The sequence below is a fragment of the Salvia splendens genome, chromosome 20 (genome assembly GCF_004379255.2).
Source record: "Salvia splendens isolate huo1 chromosome 20, SspV2, whole genome shotgun sequence".
Classification (NCBI taxonomy): Eukaryota; Viridiplantae; Streptophyta; class Magnoliopsida; order Lamiales; family Lamiaceae; genus Salvia; species Salvia splendens.
The window spans coordinates 1,220,648-1,238,293 of NC_056051.1; the positions used below are offsets into that span (position 1 = coordinate 1,220,648).

Consider the following 17,646-nt stretch of genomic DNA (forward strand, 5'->3'; position numbering starts at 1 on the left):
CCTTTAGTTGAAATTCGTAAGATTTAATCTTATCCACTCATTTTAAAATTTAAGGATGTAGATTTGGTCTTTATTTTGGATTATGACGCTATAAGCAGTGTAAGAGTACTTATGAGATATATTAATAGGAGCATAAAATATCTTTTGATGGTAAAATAAAGCAATTTTAATAAAATAATATTTTTTTATAAAATAATACTTTTGAACATTAAGAAATATTTTATACGTGTCATAATTTATAAATCAAATTTCGTGACAAAAATAATCATTATTCCTTTAATTAAATACACCGTAAGATGTGAAAGGAGGTTTTTCTGCACACGAATTAAAATTCAATATGTAATCCAACAAACAAATCCAGGAGGGAAATAAATTTATTAATTTAGGGATTTCTCTGAAATCTGGAAGCCAATGATCTCCAGCGTTACAGCGCCGGCCGACACGGCGGAGGACGGTGTCCCTGCATTACAAGCCCTCACACCGCCGGACTATGACGCCCTTCCTCATTCTCCAAACCTAGAAACCCTCCCTCCGCCCTTCCTGAACTCAATTGCCGAACTTAAAAACTTCTCCGCCGCGATGTCCGCCTTCCTCCGATGCTACGATGACCTCCACAACCACCTCCAATCCATCAAATCCTCTATCTCCGCGATGCTGCCGCCAGAACACCCTCACTTTTCCCTACCTTCCCCACCGAAACCCCAAGCCCTAGCGGAGAAAACCGCGGAGAAGCACCAGGAGGATAAAATCCCCTTGAAATCAGAGCTCGAGGGCCTCTGCAAAGCGATGTGCAGCCGCGGCGTCAGGAAATATCTGGTCTCTCATCTGTCTGATCTCCCAATGCTGAAGGGAGAAGTTCCCAAGGCGTTGAGGCAGGCGCCAAACCCTTGGAAGCTTGTTTTGGAGTGTTTGGGTAAATTCTTTTTGCAGGGGAGTAAGGCCTTTACTAGGAACTCCCCGATGATTCCTGCTCGCGAGGCGTCTATTTTCGTGTTGGAGTGCTTCTTGTTGATGATGGGATTGGATGTTGCCGGTGAGAGTGATAATGGGATCTTGGACATTGGGAAGGCGGACAAGGAGGAGGCGGATGTTGCTGCCTTGGCGTGGCGGAAGAGGTTGATGACTGAAGGCGGTTTGGCCAAGGCTAACCAGATCGATGCACGGGGGCTTTTGCTGTTTGTTGCGTGTTTTGGGGTGCCAGCTATGTTTCGTGTTGAGGATATGCGGGATTTGGTGATTGCGGGGAATGCCAAGGAGATTGTCCATGTGTTGCAGAAGTCTCATTTGCTTATGAGTAAAATTTCGGGTGAAATTTCTCTCCTTGTTAATTTAGAGCATGTGTAGTTTAATACTACTATCTGATAAAGCACTATATAAAGGTTGTGATAATGTGTTTGGTCTTTTCTGTCACACACCAGCAATAGGCAAGGCTTCGCATTTTAGTTGATGTTATGAAGAAGTAGAACTAACAGCTGCAAAAATGGTTAGAAGTGAATCATTTTTGCTGGTATAAGCAAATAAAATTTTAAAGAAACTTAGAATGGGATAATTGAGTCTCATCTATCTTTTTGCCTTGTGCTCTCCAATAATTGAATTTTTCTCCATTGAAACGAGGCATGGATAAAACGATATTGTGGTGGTCCATTTATTGCCCTCTCCCTCATACATTGAACCCTTCATCTATTGCTCTCTAAACCCTTCCTCCACCGGCTCCAGCACCATCCCGCCACCCCAGCCTCTGGTTTAGCCTCTAATACTGATCCAGCGCAGCCCCACCACCCCAGCCTCTAAGACTATTGCTAGTAGGAGTGACATGTGTTTATCATTTTCTAAAATTTTGCATTTAATATTTTGATGCCTTGTCTCAGTTTTTCCGTCATTAACGCCATTGATAACATTGTTTATTTGTGCACCTTTTCCCCCTAAATGTAAAAACGCCTTTTTTTTATACTTAGGTGGAAAAGATTTCTAAATTTTTTTTCTCCCGTTCATCTCTCTCTTTGTGCACATTAACCACAATAAGTGACCATTCAACCATGCACTACAAAAAACATTTGCTTGATTATTTGCTTTTCAATTAGCTAAGAAACCCTTCAAAACAATTGATCAAGAAATTCACAGGCTTCTTGTTTTTTACTTTCCAACCCCTCTTAAAATTTCCACGACCAATTAGGGTTTTGGTGAATGGGGGAGGGGGGTGGATGCATTGTCCATTGTGATTGTTGAGACAATTGAAGGTGAATCAAAGTAGGCATAATATTATGAGCTGCATTATGGTGCTTGATTGCTTGACCTGTAATAAGAAGTTTTATAATGTGTTTGATGAGAGCAAAAGAGAGAAGGTATTTAGTGAGAGCAAAAGAGAGGAATTAATTATCCTCCATCCTCACTCTTGGTTACCCGAAATATCCAATTTCCATCCTTTGGCTGATTTTCTGCTTGTGCAACAATTTTACAGAGATAGTAGAGGAGATGATGAAGAAGAAAATGGAAGTAGATGCTGTTGATATTGTTTATACATTTGGCCTGGAAGAGAGGTTTAATCCACACACAATTTTAATTTCATTTCTACAAGAATCTAATGAAACTTGGAAAAAGTCAAAAAAGGGACCACAGGGTTCCCCAGCTACACTTGTAAGTGATAATCTTATACTGTGAAATAATTCATAAACAAGTTGTGTCATCCATAGAATACTTCCCTTTCCCCTCAAAATCGGTGAACATTTTTTATCATGGTGTTTTATTTTATCCCTTCATGCAGAATGCAGCAAATAAGAAGCAATTGGATATTCTGAAATCTATCAGGAGGTGTTTGGAAAGGCACAGCATTGATCCAGCAAAACTTCTTCCTGGATGGCAAATCAATGAAAAAATTGTAAATCTAGAAAAAGACATCACTGAATTTGATAGGAAATCGGAAGTAGACAAAGCATCTCAGAAAAGAAAACCGAGTGAAATGGAGACGCCAAAAGTCCAAGATGCAAAACGTGTGCGCCATGTTAATCATGGTGCACAGCAGCAGAAAGCTAGTGCTCATGTTGATAGCAGAAGGGGTTTGTTGGATAACAGACATTCTAACCGTGTCAATAGCTATGCTGCTCCAGCTGTGATGTACGGAGGACCTGGTGCAGGGTTACTACCAGAAAGTATGATTCCGTCTGGAGTTGGGGCTGCGAGCCATGGTGGCATGCTTCCGACATATGCTCATCAGGAGCCAGTTTTGGCTGATCCAACAAGTCAGCTTATAAACCGGGGCACTCATCCCTACATGTGGCATCGGGATTCATCCATACACGAAAGGTATACTAGTCAACCTCCACCTACAGGGCTTGGGCTCACTTCCTTATACCGAGCATCATCATCCGTTGACGGCTTCGCAGGGAATACTACCTCATCAGTAAGTCATGGAAATCGGGATCTATATCAGTTTGCTGATTCGATAACAGAGAGTGAATTGCATCCAAGTAGTGTTCCTCGGAGTGGTGTGTCTGGTTCTTGTGTTGTGCCGTCTCATCTTTCATCATATTTTTACCAAGCTTAGCCTCTTACAGCCGTTCAATAGTACATGCGATGATATGTTGCTCCTTGTGCTCTTAATTTAAACTTGTACTATTTTTTCTTGTTGAATAGCTTTGTAGGTATTATAACCCTTAAGGAAGAAAAGTTAATATGTCTGGCTTTTCAAGAATGTGTATAATACTTGCAGAATGCCCACTCAAGTAAAGGTCTCACATAAACCGAAATGACGCAAAATATCAAACATTTTAACGTTTTACACAAAGATTCAATTTAATGGACATGACGATAACATTTATACGTGCGATCAATAAAATTAAATTTTCATAAAACTATGCACGACCTCTTTTCAACGATCGCATTTTTTTTAAACGACAGTTAGATTTCTCCTAAGAATATAACCAGTTGAAAATTCGATTGAGAAAAACAGGAATAGTTCGAACAACCTAATACATGACGAAGAAGACACTTTTTTTCCTGTAAGCGGCTGCAGAAATTCATGTTTTTTGACAAGTACTACATTGCTCGCAGCAAACTCTGTCTCACAAATAAGTTGTTAGCAAGTGCTCTCCTTGCCTATTCATGGCTACTCTGAAATCTTCGTCCGAGAAAATATCAAAGATTACAAACACAGTTTTGCAACATGAAGTGGGCATTAATCATGTTCGGAAGGATACACGATGAATATTAAGTGCTGAATATTCATATGGAACAAACCTATTCCTGAAACGAAAAATGTAAACAAAGTATCTGTTAGATTCATATGTTGAGAGAACAGATCAAAACTGATGGGCTAGATAGCAAACTTAATTTATCACAATCTTACAGTGAAACAGCATGAGTGCAGCTAAACCAAAAAAGACCAAAGGTCCACAGCCTATACACATGTAACATTTAAACATGAATATACCTCTTCCATTTCTGATGGCTCGTCTTTCTTTTCTTCAGGCTCACTTTCGTTAGGTTCATTATTTGCTTCTTTTTCATCTGTGATCATATTATCCTCCTGTTCAGTAGCCTCACCGTTAGGTGCATTGCCATCATCATTGATGTTGAACTCAGCTGGAAGCTGTCCTGATTTTAGTGCCTGCGTTCAAGGATTATTAAAACTCTTGTGGTAAATTTCTAAATGAGGTAGGTAGGTAACGAGAACATGGAAAAAATTCAATATAGACTAATGGACAAGGACAAAATTCAAATATTTTTTGTAAAGGAGTGGCGGGTTGTATATTTCATAATTCAAAATTCATTAGACTATCCTATTTGTATGCAGGGTTGTGAGATAACCTGTTCCAGTCTTGCCACCTCTTCAAGAGTTTGTGAATTCACAATGGCAGCCTGCAAAGTATAAGAGAAATTAAGTAACAATCGATGATGAGAGAAAAATATAACCAGGGTGGACAGTTGGATAGAGGAAAAAGAAATCTCAATGCATTTTGTTTTCTGAGACAAATCTGAAAGCATTCTACAATCAGCCAAAACCCAAAATATATGAAAAACTACTTAAGCTCATCATTTAAAGGGAAAGTATGAGACACTCCAATTTCACTCACATTTATAACTCCCTGTTAAGAATTGGCATGTTCTTTACCTTTTCTAAGTCTTACACTTGGAATTTCACAAATATAAATTTCCCAAGTTACCACCAGAATGTATAGTATTTCATGGTGACCCTTGAAAGATAGGGAGAATGACAGAAGTCTCAGAAAAAAAAAGAATATAAACATACCTTAATAGCCAAAATTTGTTCTGGTGTAGGTGCAGCTGGTTTAGCTGTTTGTTGCTCCCTTGCAGATTCTTGGGTACTAGGAGTCTCAGCAGGTACAATCTTTGCAGATTGCCTTTTAACCTCTTCTTCAGCTTCTTCTGATGCAAACAAAATTTTGGCTTCAGCACGCTCCTGTATGATGTGTAACAGTATTTTGTAAAGTCAGGCCAAAAAATTACTTCAATACAGTGTGAAGCAAATTGAATAAACAGAGCAGGGTAAACTTGGAGAAAATGAGAAACAAGTCAATTCCCAAACAGAAAGAGGTCTGTAACGAACTAATGATACTGTTTGCACTCTGTAATGGCAGCAAAAAGGAGAAAAGGTTATATGCACATAAAGTAACAGTCATAACCTACAATGTAAAGTGACATAACTATAACACAATTTTAACATAGCTCAAATAAACTATAATAAGATACAACAAATTGAACATTTTATATATAGAAGGGTGCACCATTACAATATGATTCTTCTCAAATCACATCCAGGACAGATTTAATCCATGTAGTCAGTGTTGTTATGAGAACGGGGCGCACCAGGGCAATCAGGTAAAACTCAGGTTGTGGGGCGATGGGGCAACGGGGCACACTAAATATGTAAGTATGTTGAATATTCACAATGCAATAGTATAAATTAATAATGAGAAGTTTCTTCTCTACTACTAGGATCACCAATTCAATAATCTTGTAAGGATTAGTGTTCCAACAACTTCCTTAAGGTCCTAAATCCTAATCCATATAAAACTTTCAGTTTCTTCATACCACTTTGGCTAAGCCAGAAAATAACAGAGAAAATTCTACTATCTAGCAGCTGATATTCAAAAAGACCATTAGCTCCTTATACGTTGAACAAACTAGGACACAAACAGCTGCAGTTACAAGGGCTAAAATGCATACATTGTTGTATTTCCTTTTAAGCATGTAATCAAAAAAGGGATTTCATCAGCTCCCAAGAAATGATGAAATAAAGAGCATACATAATCACAAGGAGTAAACATTTGACTGAATTAACCCTGAAACCTAACCGTAATAATTAGGCTAATAGAAATTAAAAAAATTAATGAACTTAGTAACTTCTGGTTTGTTTAACTGAGTTTCAAACACAAAGAACCCAGTTTTAAGACCACCGAATCATGTTCAAGATCAGATACTGGAAATTCGAGTATTAAGCATTGACATAGTGCAGCGGATGCTTAACATTTCGAGTTACTGCCAAGGTATTTAAAAAACAAAGATTTTAATTACATAATATAGGAATGACATTTTTAGTTCCAAATTGTATATAATTTGGTCAACTTAAATTATTATTCATTTTCGTATCTTTCCTAATTTTCAATTTTCACGGTGTCAAAGTGTTGATATTTAAGGACAAAAGAAATGTATATACTCAGATCGTCAAACACAAGATCCAGCATAAAAACAAAGGTGAATGGCAACCGGCTGAAGCCTATTATATTTAAAGAATCAACAGAAATATTCCATCCAAAATTGCTCACAATATATGATTGCATGCAACTGATGTTTAACTTATATTGCTTCATTTGGTGCCAATTGATAAACAACCATGCCTTACAAAGACAGGCAACTCCCTACCACAATGACACATCATTTTTGTGGCATTTCAAAACATATGAAGTGCAGCAGAACAATGAAATTATTATATTTCGAATACTAACCTTTTGTTTTACTTTCTTGAAGTCCAGAACACGCAAGGACTTCAACTTGTGGATAACATACAAACGATAATTAGGTTTTTTCGTAATATTGTTGTCAAGCAGACTAAGGAACTGCAGCTTGGGGAGTGATGCAAGAGGATCGATCTCAGCCAAGTTAGTTAACCTATTGTTGGTGAGGACCAAGGTGTGCAGTTTCGGCAAAAACTCTGCGCAATTCCCAACACAATAACTACATAGCTCAAGGTTGCTCATATATAAAAGTAGCAAAATTGAATTTGTTAAAGTAATGAATAAAATAGGGTTTATACCTCCAAGGTTAGGAGTGATGCGAGTGATTCGGTTATTGTTCAATAACAAGGTTCCTAGGCGATTCATGAGAGGAAAGTTCTCAAGCTTGACAATCTCATTATCGGATAAATCAACTGTGTCGAATTGGTCCTGTTAAAGCAAAATAACAAGCGGAAACCTAAACACATTCATCGCTAAAAGATAGAGGAAGCGAGCATAACTAAAAGTAAAATGCGAAATGAAGTAGAAAGGGGAAACAGTTCACCTCAGTAGCGCCAACGTTCTCTATAACAGGAATTTTGTTCCCTGCTCGGAATTGTAGAGAGAGAAAAACATACCCAAGGAGTTACACACAAACATCATTATGCTTAAAAAATAATAGGGTTTGGAAAAAAAAAAGAAACCTCGGAGATCGAGTTCTCGCTCGCGAATGGCATTGAAGAAATGGGGGCTTTTCCAGATCAAATCCGCCGTTAATCTCACCATTTTATCACCTCTCTCTCTCTCTCGGCAGCGGCAACAGCAGGATTCAGAATTAGAGGTTTAAGAATCCGAATAGAGTGATCCAAACCCGGATTAAATACTCCACATTTGAATAAACTTAATACTTGGAATTAGATTCATTTTTTATTAATCAATTTACACCAACTTTTCATTTATGTAAAAATTGATGGACATATCTCACTACCAGGTCATTTTATTCATATCTAAAAATAAAATCTCTAGTCTCACTTGTTTTAATTTAATTCTCAAAGCACAATTCTTTTAAATATCATGAAAAAAGAAACTGTCTCAAGTAACATTATGTATAATCGTCTCAAAAAACTATAACTATTTAATTTTGAAAAGGATGAACGGATAAGTCGTCATTCCACTAATTTTTCAATGCTAATTGATACACATATTAAATTTTGGTATTGTCATTTATTCCACTAAATTTTCAATGCTAAATTGATACACATAAAATTTTGGTATTGTCAATGAATGACGACGTAAATGTGTATTGATATTACATGGACTAGTAAACGATATCATTTCAAGCTTAATAAACTAAAAATAATACTAGCATAAATTCAGTCAAATTAGAGAACTGAAATATTTTATTAATAAATCAGTTAAATCGGTTCTGCAGTTTTACCTATCGGTTATCAGTTGCTACTGATCTCGTCCTTGAAACAGGAACCGGGACTGAACCAAACCCCAATTAGGTTAGTTATCGGTTCCCCGAGAATCGATGTTCAGGTTCGGGAACCTTTTATGCAAGTATAGAAAGATAATTTTTTATTAAATTGAAATTCAGAAAATAAATTAGGTACTGTAGTATATATGATTTGTTGTATATGTTACAAAACTATTAAAAAATATGTATATGGAATACTAGTTTACAACAAGGTGGTAGTACCATGGAGAATGGGCTTCAATTTTTACGCCCATCATTATATATGAATCGATTATTTACATGTTGGGTTAAAAAATATACAACTCGATCCCCTTATAATTTGGAGCTCGTATCGGATAATTCGATCCTATTTGATTTGTTGGTGACGACCGGATTCCCAGAACTATCGACATCGATTACAGCAATGTCACCAGCCTTGTATTCACCAGAAAGTAGAGATTCACTTACCAGATCTTCAATTATAAGTGTGACTGCTCTTCTGAGAGGCCGAGCCCCATAGCTCCGGTCATAACCTTGTTCGCATATCAACTCCTTAATCGCTTCTGATATCTCCAGAACGATTTCCAAAGATGCCAGACGTTCTTTAACTTCAAGTAGCATTATATCCAATATTTCAAGCAACTGAAACGAGGGGAAACAGTTCAGAAGTACGATTCTCGTGACATTGAAGAAATGAAAAAAAATCACTAGCCAAACCTGAGGTTTCTCAAGAGGACGAAACACCACTACTTCGTCTATTCTGTTTAGTAATTCTGGGCGGAAATAACCCTTTAGCTCTTCCATCAGCAATGCTTTCAGCCCTACATATGATGCTGACTCATCTTCATTGGTGAAAAAACCAAAGGAGTTGTGTCTGCCCTTAGCAATGGCAGCAGATCCCACGTTGGAAGTCATTATTACCAGTGCGTTCTTGAATGATACTCTTCGACCCTATTGAATGAATCTTAAGCAGATTAGTGGTGCATGAAAAAATAAGGCCATTCGAAATAATCATTCGTGGAAAGAAACCTGAGAGTCTGTTAGGTGACCATCTTCAAACAATTGTAGCAAGATGTTGAATATATCTGGGTGAGCTTTCTCAATCTCATCCAACAGCACAACAGTGAACGGCCGTTTTCTTATAGCTTCAGTTAGAGTGCCTCCTTCTCCATAACCGACATAGCCAGGAGGAGATCCGATTAGCTTGCTTACAGTATGCCGCTCCATATATTCACTCATGTCCAATCTTAGCATGGCAGACTCCTACAAGATGAAGTAGAAAAGTATTTCACAAACCGAGTCTTGAATCATACTTCAAGGAAGCAAGAATAATGAAGAAAGCAATAGTTTGATGCATTAAACTTCTCATATCAGGTTTGACCTTGTGAAGATAATAATAAAAGGTGTAGCAAGGAATGATTTTCTTACAGAACCGAAATAACTTGCTGCCAAAGCTTTAGTGAGTTCAGTTTTCCCAACACCAGTAGGGCCACAGAAGAGCATTGCAGCGATTGGTCTATCTGGGTCCTTCAGGCCTACACGGGATCTTTTCACAGCCCGGGAAATAGATGCGACAGCCTCATCTTGACCAACAACTCTTTTCTTCAGCTGCTCATCAAGGCCCACCAGAAGCATTCTTTCGTCAGCTGTTAGTTTGTTAACTGGGATTCCTGACCAGAATGAGGCAACAGAAGCTATATCCTCAGGCCCAACCACTGTAATTCTGCAAGAGATGTAAAGACTAAGTTCTTAGCTCTCTAGGATCAGTCAGAGATGTCATAAGGCAGAACACATACTCATCATCTGAGGAAGAGGACACCAAAGATGGATTAAAAATATGTCTTCCATTCTCATCCAAGCTTGAGCTGTCATCATTTTCTGCCACTGTTGTTGCCAGTGACTGGTCAAATGCAAGACATCAGATACGGACGTGTGAATATTAGAAAGAATCAGCAGAAAATATATATATAGCACTTGTAACAATGAATGCAAAACGTATTTAACATACTGCTTCATGCATGGCCTGAACCGTTCTAATTTCTTGCCAATAATCACTAGGTGACTTTGAAAGTACAGAAGTTCGCTTTTCCTTTTTGCGCTTGGATGCTTCCATTCGAGCTCTACTTCCAGCCTCATCGATAAGATCAATAGCTTTATCAGGAAGATGTCTATCTGGAATATATCTAGCAGACAGATGTACAGCAGCATTAATGGCCTCCAAAGTGTATACACATTTGTGGTGGGACTCATATTTTTCACGCAAGCCCATCAGTATCTGAACAGCGTCGGCCTAGAATATGTTTGAAAATACATCAAGGAGCAATAGTCAAACTGTGACAGTTTTGAGTAATGTGTGTTTCCTGATTGTCAATAAAGATGATCTCACACCTGACTCGGTTCATTAATCAAAACAGGTTGGAATCTCCGTGCCAATGCTTTATCCTTCTCAAAATGCAAGCGGAATTCATCCAGAGTTGTGGATGCGATACACTGCCACAAGAAATTAAAAATAAAATAAAAATAAAAAAATGCAAGCAAATAAAATATAAAGATCTGCCTAATTCTTTGCTAATGCATCCAGCAAGACAACCTACATATTCATTCTCTAATAGGCTAACCCAGGAAACAATATCCTTTCATCTTCATGATCATTTTTTTTCTTGTTCTTGGATGGTCAGCACTCAGCAATGTATCCCAATCTTTCACTCATAGACTTAATGAAACGAAAGTAACAATGATTACACCCACAGCAATGTTGTAAGGCCAGGTACTGATACCAGAGATTGGTGTGCAAAATGCAAGTAACTGTATGATAATTGTCCCTGGATAGAGGAGGTTTCCCTGTTTCCTGCTGATCGTCCCGTGTTCTGATACCTTTTAGTCGTTGATTCATTATTTCTGTTTATTGTTTTAAGGAGTCTAGTTAGTATTTTGTTAGGAGTCTTTAGTAGCTTCTTATAAATAGGGCTTTGTTTTCTACATTTTATTTGTAAGTAGTATAGTTTGATTTCAGCATTTGTTGTCGCCTTCTCAGAGGAATGACCTCTTTGTCCTGAAGGAGGATATTTATATATGTTCTATTTCCAGCAGCACCGCCTTTACTCCATATCAATTTGGTGCGGTGAATGATGGTGTCAACCTGAAGCACATAATCAAGGGTTGATGGATAGGAGACAACGGTGGAACAACTCGATACCAAGTTCGACAGCATCGATGCCATGTTCAACAACATCACCAAATCCAACACTTAAGATGCCAACTGCCAAGTAAGATGCACAATTATATAAGGGTCAGTTGACAACCAGGGTCCAATCCACATGAGGATCTTCCCTGTGTTGCAGGGGTTGCGTCTTCCACCTTCACTTCGTGCAACCCCTTCGTCTCATCCAACCCTCCGCCATGCCTCCGAAAGCACCCCTTTTTCATTCCTGCCCAGTTGTTCCACCATTTCAGCCCCCACCCCTGCCCCTTGCCCCCGTGTTTCGTCCCAGCAGCCGCTACCCATTGAGAATTTTATCTTTTGCCGACAGTTTCAACCATCTTCTTGGTTCAGAGTGCAGCATCTGTTCCCTCTTGTTCGTAGCCATATATTTTTTTGTTCTGCATTTTGACTCTTGTCCGAAAGCGTGAGTATGAGCCTTCACCAGACAAAGCAACATGTTTATATTTTGACCCTAGCCTTGAGGCAAGGCAGTTTTGACAGTTGGGCAGTTGATATCGATCGTCCAATAGAGAACGTTTCATGTTCCCTGCAGGTCGTCCCTTGTTCTGTTATCTTTTAGTTGTTAATTAATTTATTTAGCTGTTTTTTTTTTGCTTTAAAGAGTCTAGTAAGTACTTTTAGAGATAGGTTTTATCTTTTAAACTCGTCAGAAAGAGTTTTATTTCAATTAGGAGTACTCAATAGCTTCTTATAAATAAATAGGACTTTGGTTCCTATATATTTTATTTCTTCGGTATTATAGTTTGATTACCACAATTGTTGTGGCCTTTTTAGAGGATTGACTCTTTGTTCTGTAACGAGGAGATTTATCTTTTATTCTAGTATATTTTTATCGTTCCGTTCGTCCTTTTCTTTCTTCTTTCTGTTCTATTTCCAGCAGCATCCCTTTTACTCCATAACTCAGTAGTAGGTATGCATCTTAAAGAAAAATAAACCTCCAAATGATGCATCAACTAAAAAGATTAAGATATCAAGAATACAGCACAGAAGGATACACTACAGACTTTTCACCTGAAATTCACTCCGTCCAAGTGATGGCTTCAATAGATTGGCTATATCCAGACCAGAACCCTTATTTCCCCGTCCAACTGTGCCGGAACCAATAAGCGTGTGGACCTCATCAATAAATAAAATTATATTTCCTGAAAAGAGGCAACATCAAGCTGAGACAAGATCTCAAAGTTTTAAGAATCCATTAACAGTCCTAATGAAGTGCTTACCTGACTGTTTAATCTCTTTTATTAACATGGACACACGTCCCTCTAACTCTCCCCTCTCCTTTGCACCTGCTATTAGGAGACCTATATCCAAAGATAATATACGCTTTTCCTGGACGAAAAAAAAACAATGACAAACCTCAGCAAGCAACATTTCTAATAGTAATCAATTAAAAATATTAATTAAATAATATGTTATTGTGTGTTCAGATCAAATATGCCAGAAGAATATTAAAATGCTAGCGAGGACAATTTATTTGGATGGCCTAAATGAAGGAATAAATAAGTTGGTTAAAACATGATCTTACTCCAAAAATACATCTACTCCCTCCATCCCACTATAATTGAAGCATTTCTTTTGGGCATGAGATTTAAGAAAATGATAGTTAGTGAGTTAAGTGGAGAGAGAATAAAGTAAATAATAGAAGAGAAAATAAAGTAGGATAGATAATAAAGTATGAGGGATTAACTCAGTTGCTTTTTGCCAAAAAAAAAGAAATTACTCAACTATAGTGGGACAAGAACAAAAGGAATACAAGCGAACTACAATGGGACAAAGGGATTATTTTTCATAGTAATTTATTTTTTGGAGCTTTAAAACTTAAGAAGATAGTTTCTAAAAGATTGTAAAGAACTTACCTCTAACATCTTATAAGCTGTCGTAATAAGTTTATAAGCTCAGCAAAACACATTCAAAGTTTAAGTAACACCATCTAAGTATGTATATAACCATACATTTGACTATCTCAAAATATCCTAGAGTAGAGTAACATAAACTTTGAAGAAGACTTTTGTCTTTTGTAGAGAGTAAACCCACCATTAGAGGGACGGGAACAGTCCCATCAGCAATATTTAGAGCCAGTCCTTCTGCAATAGCTGTCTTTCCAACCCCAGCTTCACCAAGAAGAATGGGATTACTCTTGGTCCTTCGGCAAAGAATTTGAATGACCCTCTGTACTTCAGTATCTCGACCAATTACAGGATCAATGGATCCCTGGCTAGCACGGGCAGTAAGATCCACACAGAATAGGTCAAGAGCTTTTTTCTCTGTTAAAAGAGTAGTGAATCTCAATGTAATTATTGTGCTTCAGAAAAACTTATCCATAAACACCATGGAACAACAGGTAATATTGATCCTGACCTGTTTCCCTTTCAGGAGATTTCGACTGGTTGTTTTTCTCAGGAAAGATATTTCCCTGTAACTTTCTGAATGCAGTGGAAGCTGGTTCTCTTCCCTCTTTGGCAAGCTCTCCTTGAAGTCTGGAGACTGCTGCTGTTGCCAAACGGTTTACATTGACACCTAATCTGAAACCATTTGAGTCTAGTTCAAGAGATAACACATGAAAATCACTAAGCAACTATGTTCTCTTCAACTCAATTAGCATAAAGCGATGAAGAAAAAGAGACTCAGTGAGTTACGAAATAGCATCGTTATTTTGATTTCCAAATCCTTTCCGGCTTACATGTTGTGGCCACATGAAATAAACAAGTTTAGAGGAGAATTACCTACACTAGACAATTTTGTTAGGTTTCTATTATGATCCAATATCAAATATGTAGTATTGACTAAGAAATCCTTGACAGTTGACATTTTTATCGGATAAATATAATGGAATTATTGTCCTCTGAACATCTAATTGTATTACCTATAAGCTAATTACATATTCTAAACAAATGGATCGAGAAAGTATTAGCTATAGACATGCTAAAGTCTCCTAGAAGAACAAACCATTCACATTTGAGGTTGGCAAAATATATTGTAGGCATGCAAATAGAGAGACAGCTACAGCCAATCGCACATCCAAATGCAGAAACTAATAATATGCACAAAGAGAGGAGCAATGAGCATCACAGAGAATATTTTCTCCTTAGAAGCATCAGCCAGCTTAGCAGGCACGGAACCAGAATTCTGAATAAGCCGGTGCTAAACTTACTACTTCATCCGTCCCACTTTAGGAGTCTCGGTTGAGTCGTACACATGTTTTAAGAAAGTGTTTGAGTGTGTAATAAATAAATGTTGTACTGGATGTTGAGACCCACTTTCAACACTTTTTTACTTACTTTGAAGGCATTTTTTATTAGTTTATCCCAACAGGGACTCCTACAGCGGGAAATTGATCAACCGGAACTCCTAAAACAGGACGGAGGGAGTACTATAAAACAACAAAATTTTGTAATCGAAGGTGATGATTACCAAAAATTGAAAGTTTACAATTCAATATTCTGATTTCAAACATTATCAAACTGTGACCTAAATTTTACTAAGTTTTTTAATTTAAATGAATATTATACCATATAAAAATATATGAAATTTGTATTTGAAATTCAATTTGTAATTGTGTTTTCGTCATTTTATAAAAATTTTAAATAAATAAAGAAGGTAAGAAGTAAAAGATAAAAATATATAGTCTAAAAAATAAAGAAGGTAAGAATTATAGCAGTAGTATATACTGTATTCCCAAAATAAACAAAAGATGTTAAACGTAGGACCCACACAGCTGTAAAAATTAATTTGTCATAATTACTCTCTAAATCTACCCTATTTTTTCACTTTCACCTCTTTCTCCCTCTCTCCTCACCTTCCTCCTTCCTGTCAAGAAATGTAGACACAAGCAGCCATTGATGGGATTACCGGCACCGGCTAAGCCTCCGCTGGAGCGGCGGCTTGGCCCATGCCTGGGTCCGTCCCTGCAGCTTAGCACAAGACAATCTAACCATCACAGAAAAATTGATCTGCTACATTAGGAGTATCTATTTACGCCACAAAAACTAGATCGAAATCCCTACATACACTCTCAATCGCATACTATACAAACTAAAAATGATACAAATTGCAACTAAGGAGAAAGTTAATACAATGCTAAAATTGTTGAATAAACACTGGAGTACCTCTTAAGCACACGGTTAGCATTGCCATCATCGACGGTGAACAATCCAACAGCGATATGCTCCGGTGCTATGTAATTATACCCCCTAGTCCTGGAGTAGTCAACTGCAGCCTCAAACACGCGCTTCGTGCTAGCAGAAAACGGCACATCCGTAGCTGAAGTCTCCGACTGCTGCAAACTCCCGTCGTTGTGATTATCTTCCTCCCACAAACTCCGCACAACAGCGCGTGCAGCATCAACGGTAATGCCAGATCCAAGGAAACCACCGGAGGCGCGATCCTCAGCAACGAGGCCTAGCAAGAGGTGCTGCGTGTAAACCATGTCCTTGCCCATAGCCTTGGCTTCTCGCTGCGAGAACATCACCGCCTTGATCGATCTCTCCGTGAACCTCTCGAAGATTCCTGAAACCACGAAAAACGAACGCCTCCTCGTCTTCCTCAGAGCACCTGCGTTATTCCGATTGAATCCGCAATTTTGAGCAAGGGAGGGTCCGAAATAAGAAGAAGAGCTGCTGCTGGTGGTGCTGCAAGCACTAGAAGTGGCGGCAGATGGAGGGCAATTAGGGGAAAACGCTACTAATTGATGGCAACGGCGGTGCGCGGCGGATGCAGAAACACGGCGGATCGGACCGGAATTGAGCACGGAGTTGACGGAGAGCGGCGGTGAACACGACACCTCCATTAAATTATGTACTAAAATGTACAAAAATAAATATTGAAGATGAATGCGTGTGGTTAAGAAGAAAAGAAGAAGAAGAAATAATAGAAAAATGAAATATGAAGTTTATATGGTGGAATAGTTATAGCGTATGAAAAAGGAACTCTGCATTTGCAGAAAGATGGAGAAGAAAGGAATTGAAGGAAAGTCAAATGATCACGGCAGCGCAGCTCAACACAACCCAATTTTTTATTTTATTTTATTTTATATTGTATGCTTTCTCTTTCGCTCTTAGTTCAATAATGTCTGTGCCTTAAATTAAAATTAATTTCACGTTTATTACATGATTATTATGGCTTGATTATTATTCTACAAGTGGATTCAGATTGTTACAGGTTGATTATAATTTACAAGCGTAATTCGAAATTAGAGTTAATCGGATTTCAAATGGCAAGGTATGAATTTTGTAGAGAGAAACTTTTTTTTTAGGGCAGACAATTACGAAATGAAAATGAACGAAGTTAAAAAGTTTTGATAAGTATTATTAGGTTTGATATACTTGAAACGATGCACATTTACAGTCCCTAGACCTTAAAATTTCTCTAAATCCATAAGAGGATATTTGAACATTCACTCTCCAACTGCAAGCCACTCTTTCGCATGTCTTTGATTTTCCAAGATTTTAAAATGTTTTTGTCAAATCAATTTAAATCCCCCTTTTCGTTTTTCTGGTTTCTTCTTCTTTATAAAATGTGCTATGTGTTTAGCGCATCGCCAACGCTACGTGCCGGACCACACTTGGGTCCTGGCCCGCGACCCCCGGCGTTAAACGGTGAAGATTTCCTGTCTGGGACGGTCTCGGTGACGCAGTCGCGTCCCGGGGCCGCGCTCGGGGTCCGGCCAGGCTCAGGGTTAAGCGTCTCGGGACGGGACGCGATGCGGTCCGACCCAGCGTTAAATACGGTTCGGGCCGGACTTTTTTTTTTAATTCGAAAATTTATCTATAAATACCACTCCATCAATTTTTATATCTATTCAACTTCATTTCTCTCCCTCTCACACTATAAAATTCGAAAAAATGCCTCATCGCAGTGAAGGTCCAAGAGCAATCGAAACTCAAATGACCCGAATGTTAGAGGCGGCGATGCCGGCAATCCAAGAAGAAATCAACAACGAGGTGGAACGCTACCAAGTTGTTGTTCAAGCGTGGAACGAACAACACGTCCGGGTACCACGTACTCGGATGTATATC

The 17,646-nt window shown here is 38.2% G+C and overlaps 3 protein-coding genes across 3 annotated transcripts; 1 reads left to right on the top strand and 2 right to left on the bottom strand.

Moving 5' to 3' along the window:
• Positions 1–323: 323 nt before the first annotated feature.
• On the top strand, positions 324–3,670 carry LOC121782407 (protein FRIGIDA-like). Its single transcript, XM_042180239.1, has 3 exons — positions 324–1,306; positions 2,459–2,634; positions 2,762–3,670. Exons 1-3 carry the CDS (start codon positions 412–414, stop codon positions 3,539–3,541), a joined length of 1,851 nt encoding a protein of 616 aa, XP_042036173.1. The 5' UTR covers positions 324–411; the 3' UTR covers positions 3,542–3,670.
• A 236-nt stretch (positions 3,671–3,906) lies between these two features.
• On the bottom strand, positions 3,907–7,822 carry LOC121782408 (U2 small nuclear ribonucleoprotein A'-like). The gene is made up of 8 exons (XM_042180240.1): positions 7,655–7,822; positions 7,516–7,556; positions 7,271–7,400; positions 6,963–7,168; positions 5,246–5,416; positions 4,804–4,854; positions 4,427–4,603; positions 3,907–4,239 (listed from the first exon to the last, which is right to left on the bottom strand). The coding sequence occupies exons 1-8, from the start codon at positions 7,734–7,736 to the stop codon at positions 4,234–4,236; spliced, it is 864 nt and encodes a 287-aa protein (XP_042036174.1). The 5' UTR covers positions 7,737–7,822; the 3' UTR covers positions 3,907–4,233.
• A 723-nt stretch (positions 7,823–8,545) lies between these two features.
• LOC121782475 (chaperone protein ClpD, chloroplastic-like) lies at positions 8,546–16,635 on the bottom strand. Its single transcript, XM_042180333.1, has 12 exons — positions 15,739–16,635; positions 13,991–14,154; positions 13,667–13,896; positions 12,853–12,961; positions 12,644–12,774; positions 10,798–10,899; positions 10,418–10,699; positions 10,206–10,309; positions 9,838–10,132; positions 9,439–9,672; positions 9,127–9,360; positions 8,546–9,051 (listed from the first exon to the last, which is right to left on the bottom strand). Exons 1-12 carry the CDS (start codon positions 16,416–16,418, stop codon positions 8,743–8,745), a joined length of 2,874 nt encoding a protein of 957 aa, XP_042036267.1. The 5' UTR covers positions 16,419–16,635; the 3' UTR covers positions 8,546–8,742.
• Positions 16,636–17,646: the final 1,011 nt, after the last annotated feature.

Excerpts from the sequence above, each read along its gene's own strand:
- LOC121782408 (XM_042180240.1), bottom strand. The coding sequence starts at position 7,736 with ATGGTGAGATTAACGGCGGATTTGATCTGGAAAAGCCCCCATTTCTTC. Across the intron at positions 7,557-7,654 it reads GCGAGAACTCGATCTCCGAG|GGAACAAAATTCCTGTTATA; the intron begins GTTTCTTTTTTT and ends AATTCCGAGCAG. Across the intron at positions 7,169-7,270 it reads CATCACTCCTAACCTTGGAG|AGTTTTTGCCGAAACTGCAC; the intron begins GTATAAACCCTA and ends GGAATTGCGCAG.
- LOC121782407 (XM_042180239.1), top strand. The coding sequence starts at position 412 with ATGATCTCCAGCGTTACAGCGCCGGCCGACACGGCGGAGGACGGTGTC. Across the intron at positions 1,307-2,458 it reads GCTTATGAGTAAAATTTCGG|AGATAGTAGAGGAGATGATG; the intron begins GTGAAATTTCTC and ends ACAATTTTACAG. Across the intron at positions 2,635-2,761 it reads AGGGTTCCCCAGCTACACTT|AATGCAGCAAATAAGAAGCA; the intron begins GTAAGTGATAAT and ends CCCTTCATGCAG.
- LOC121782475 (XM_042180333.1), bottom strand. The coding sequence starts at position 16,418 with ATGGAGGTGTCGTGTTCACCGCCGCTCTCCGTCAACTCCGTGCTCAAT. Across the intron at positions 14,155-15,738 it reads GCTAACCGTGTGCTTAAGAG|ATTAGGTGTCAATGTAAACC; the intron begins GTACTCCAGTGT and ends AAATGGTTTCAG. Across the intron at positions 9,673-9,837 it reads CAGCAAGTTATTTCGGTTCT|GAGTCTGCCATGCTAAGATT; the intron begins GTAAGAAAATCA and ends TTCATCTTGTAG.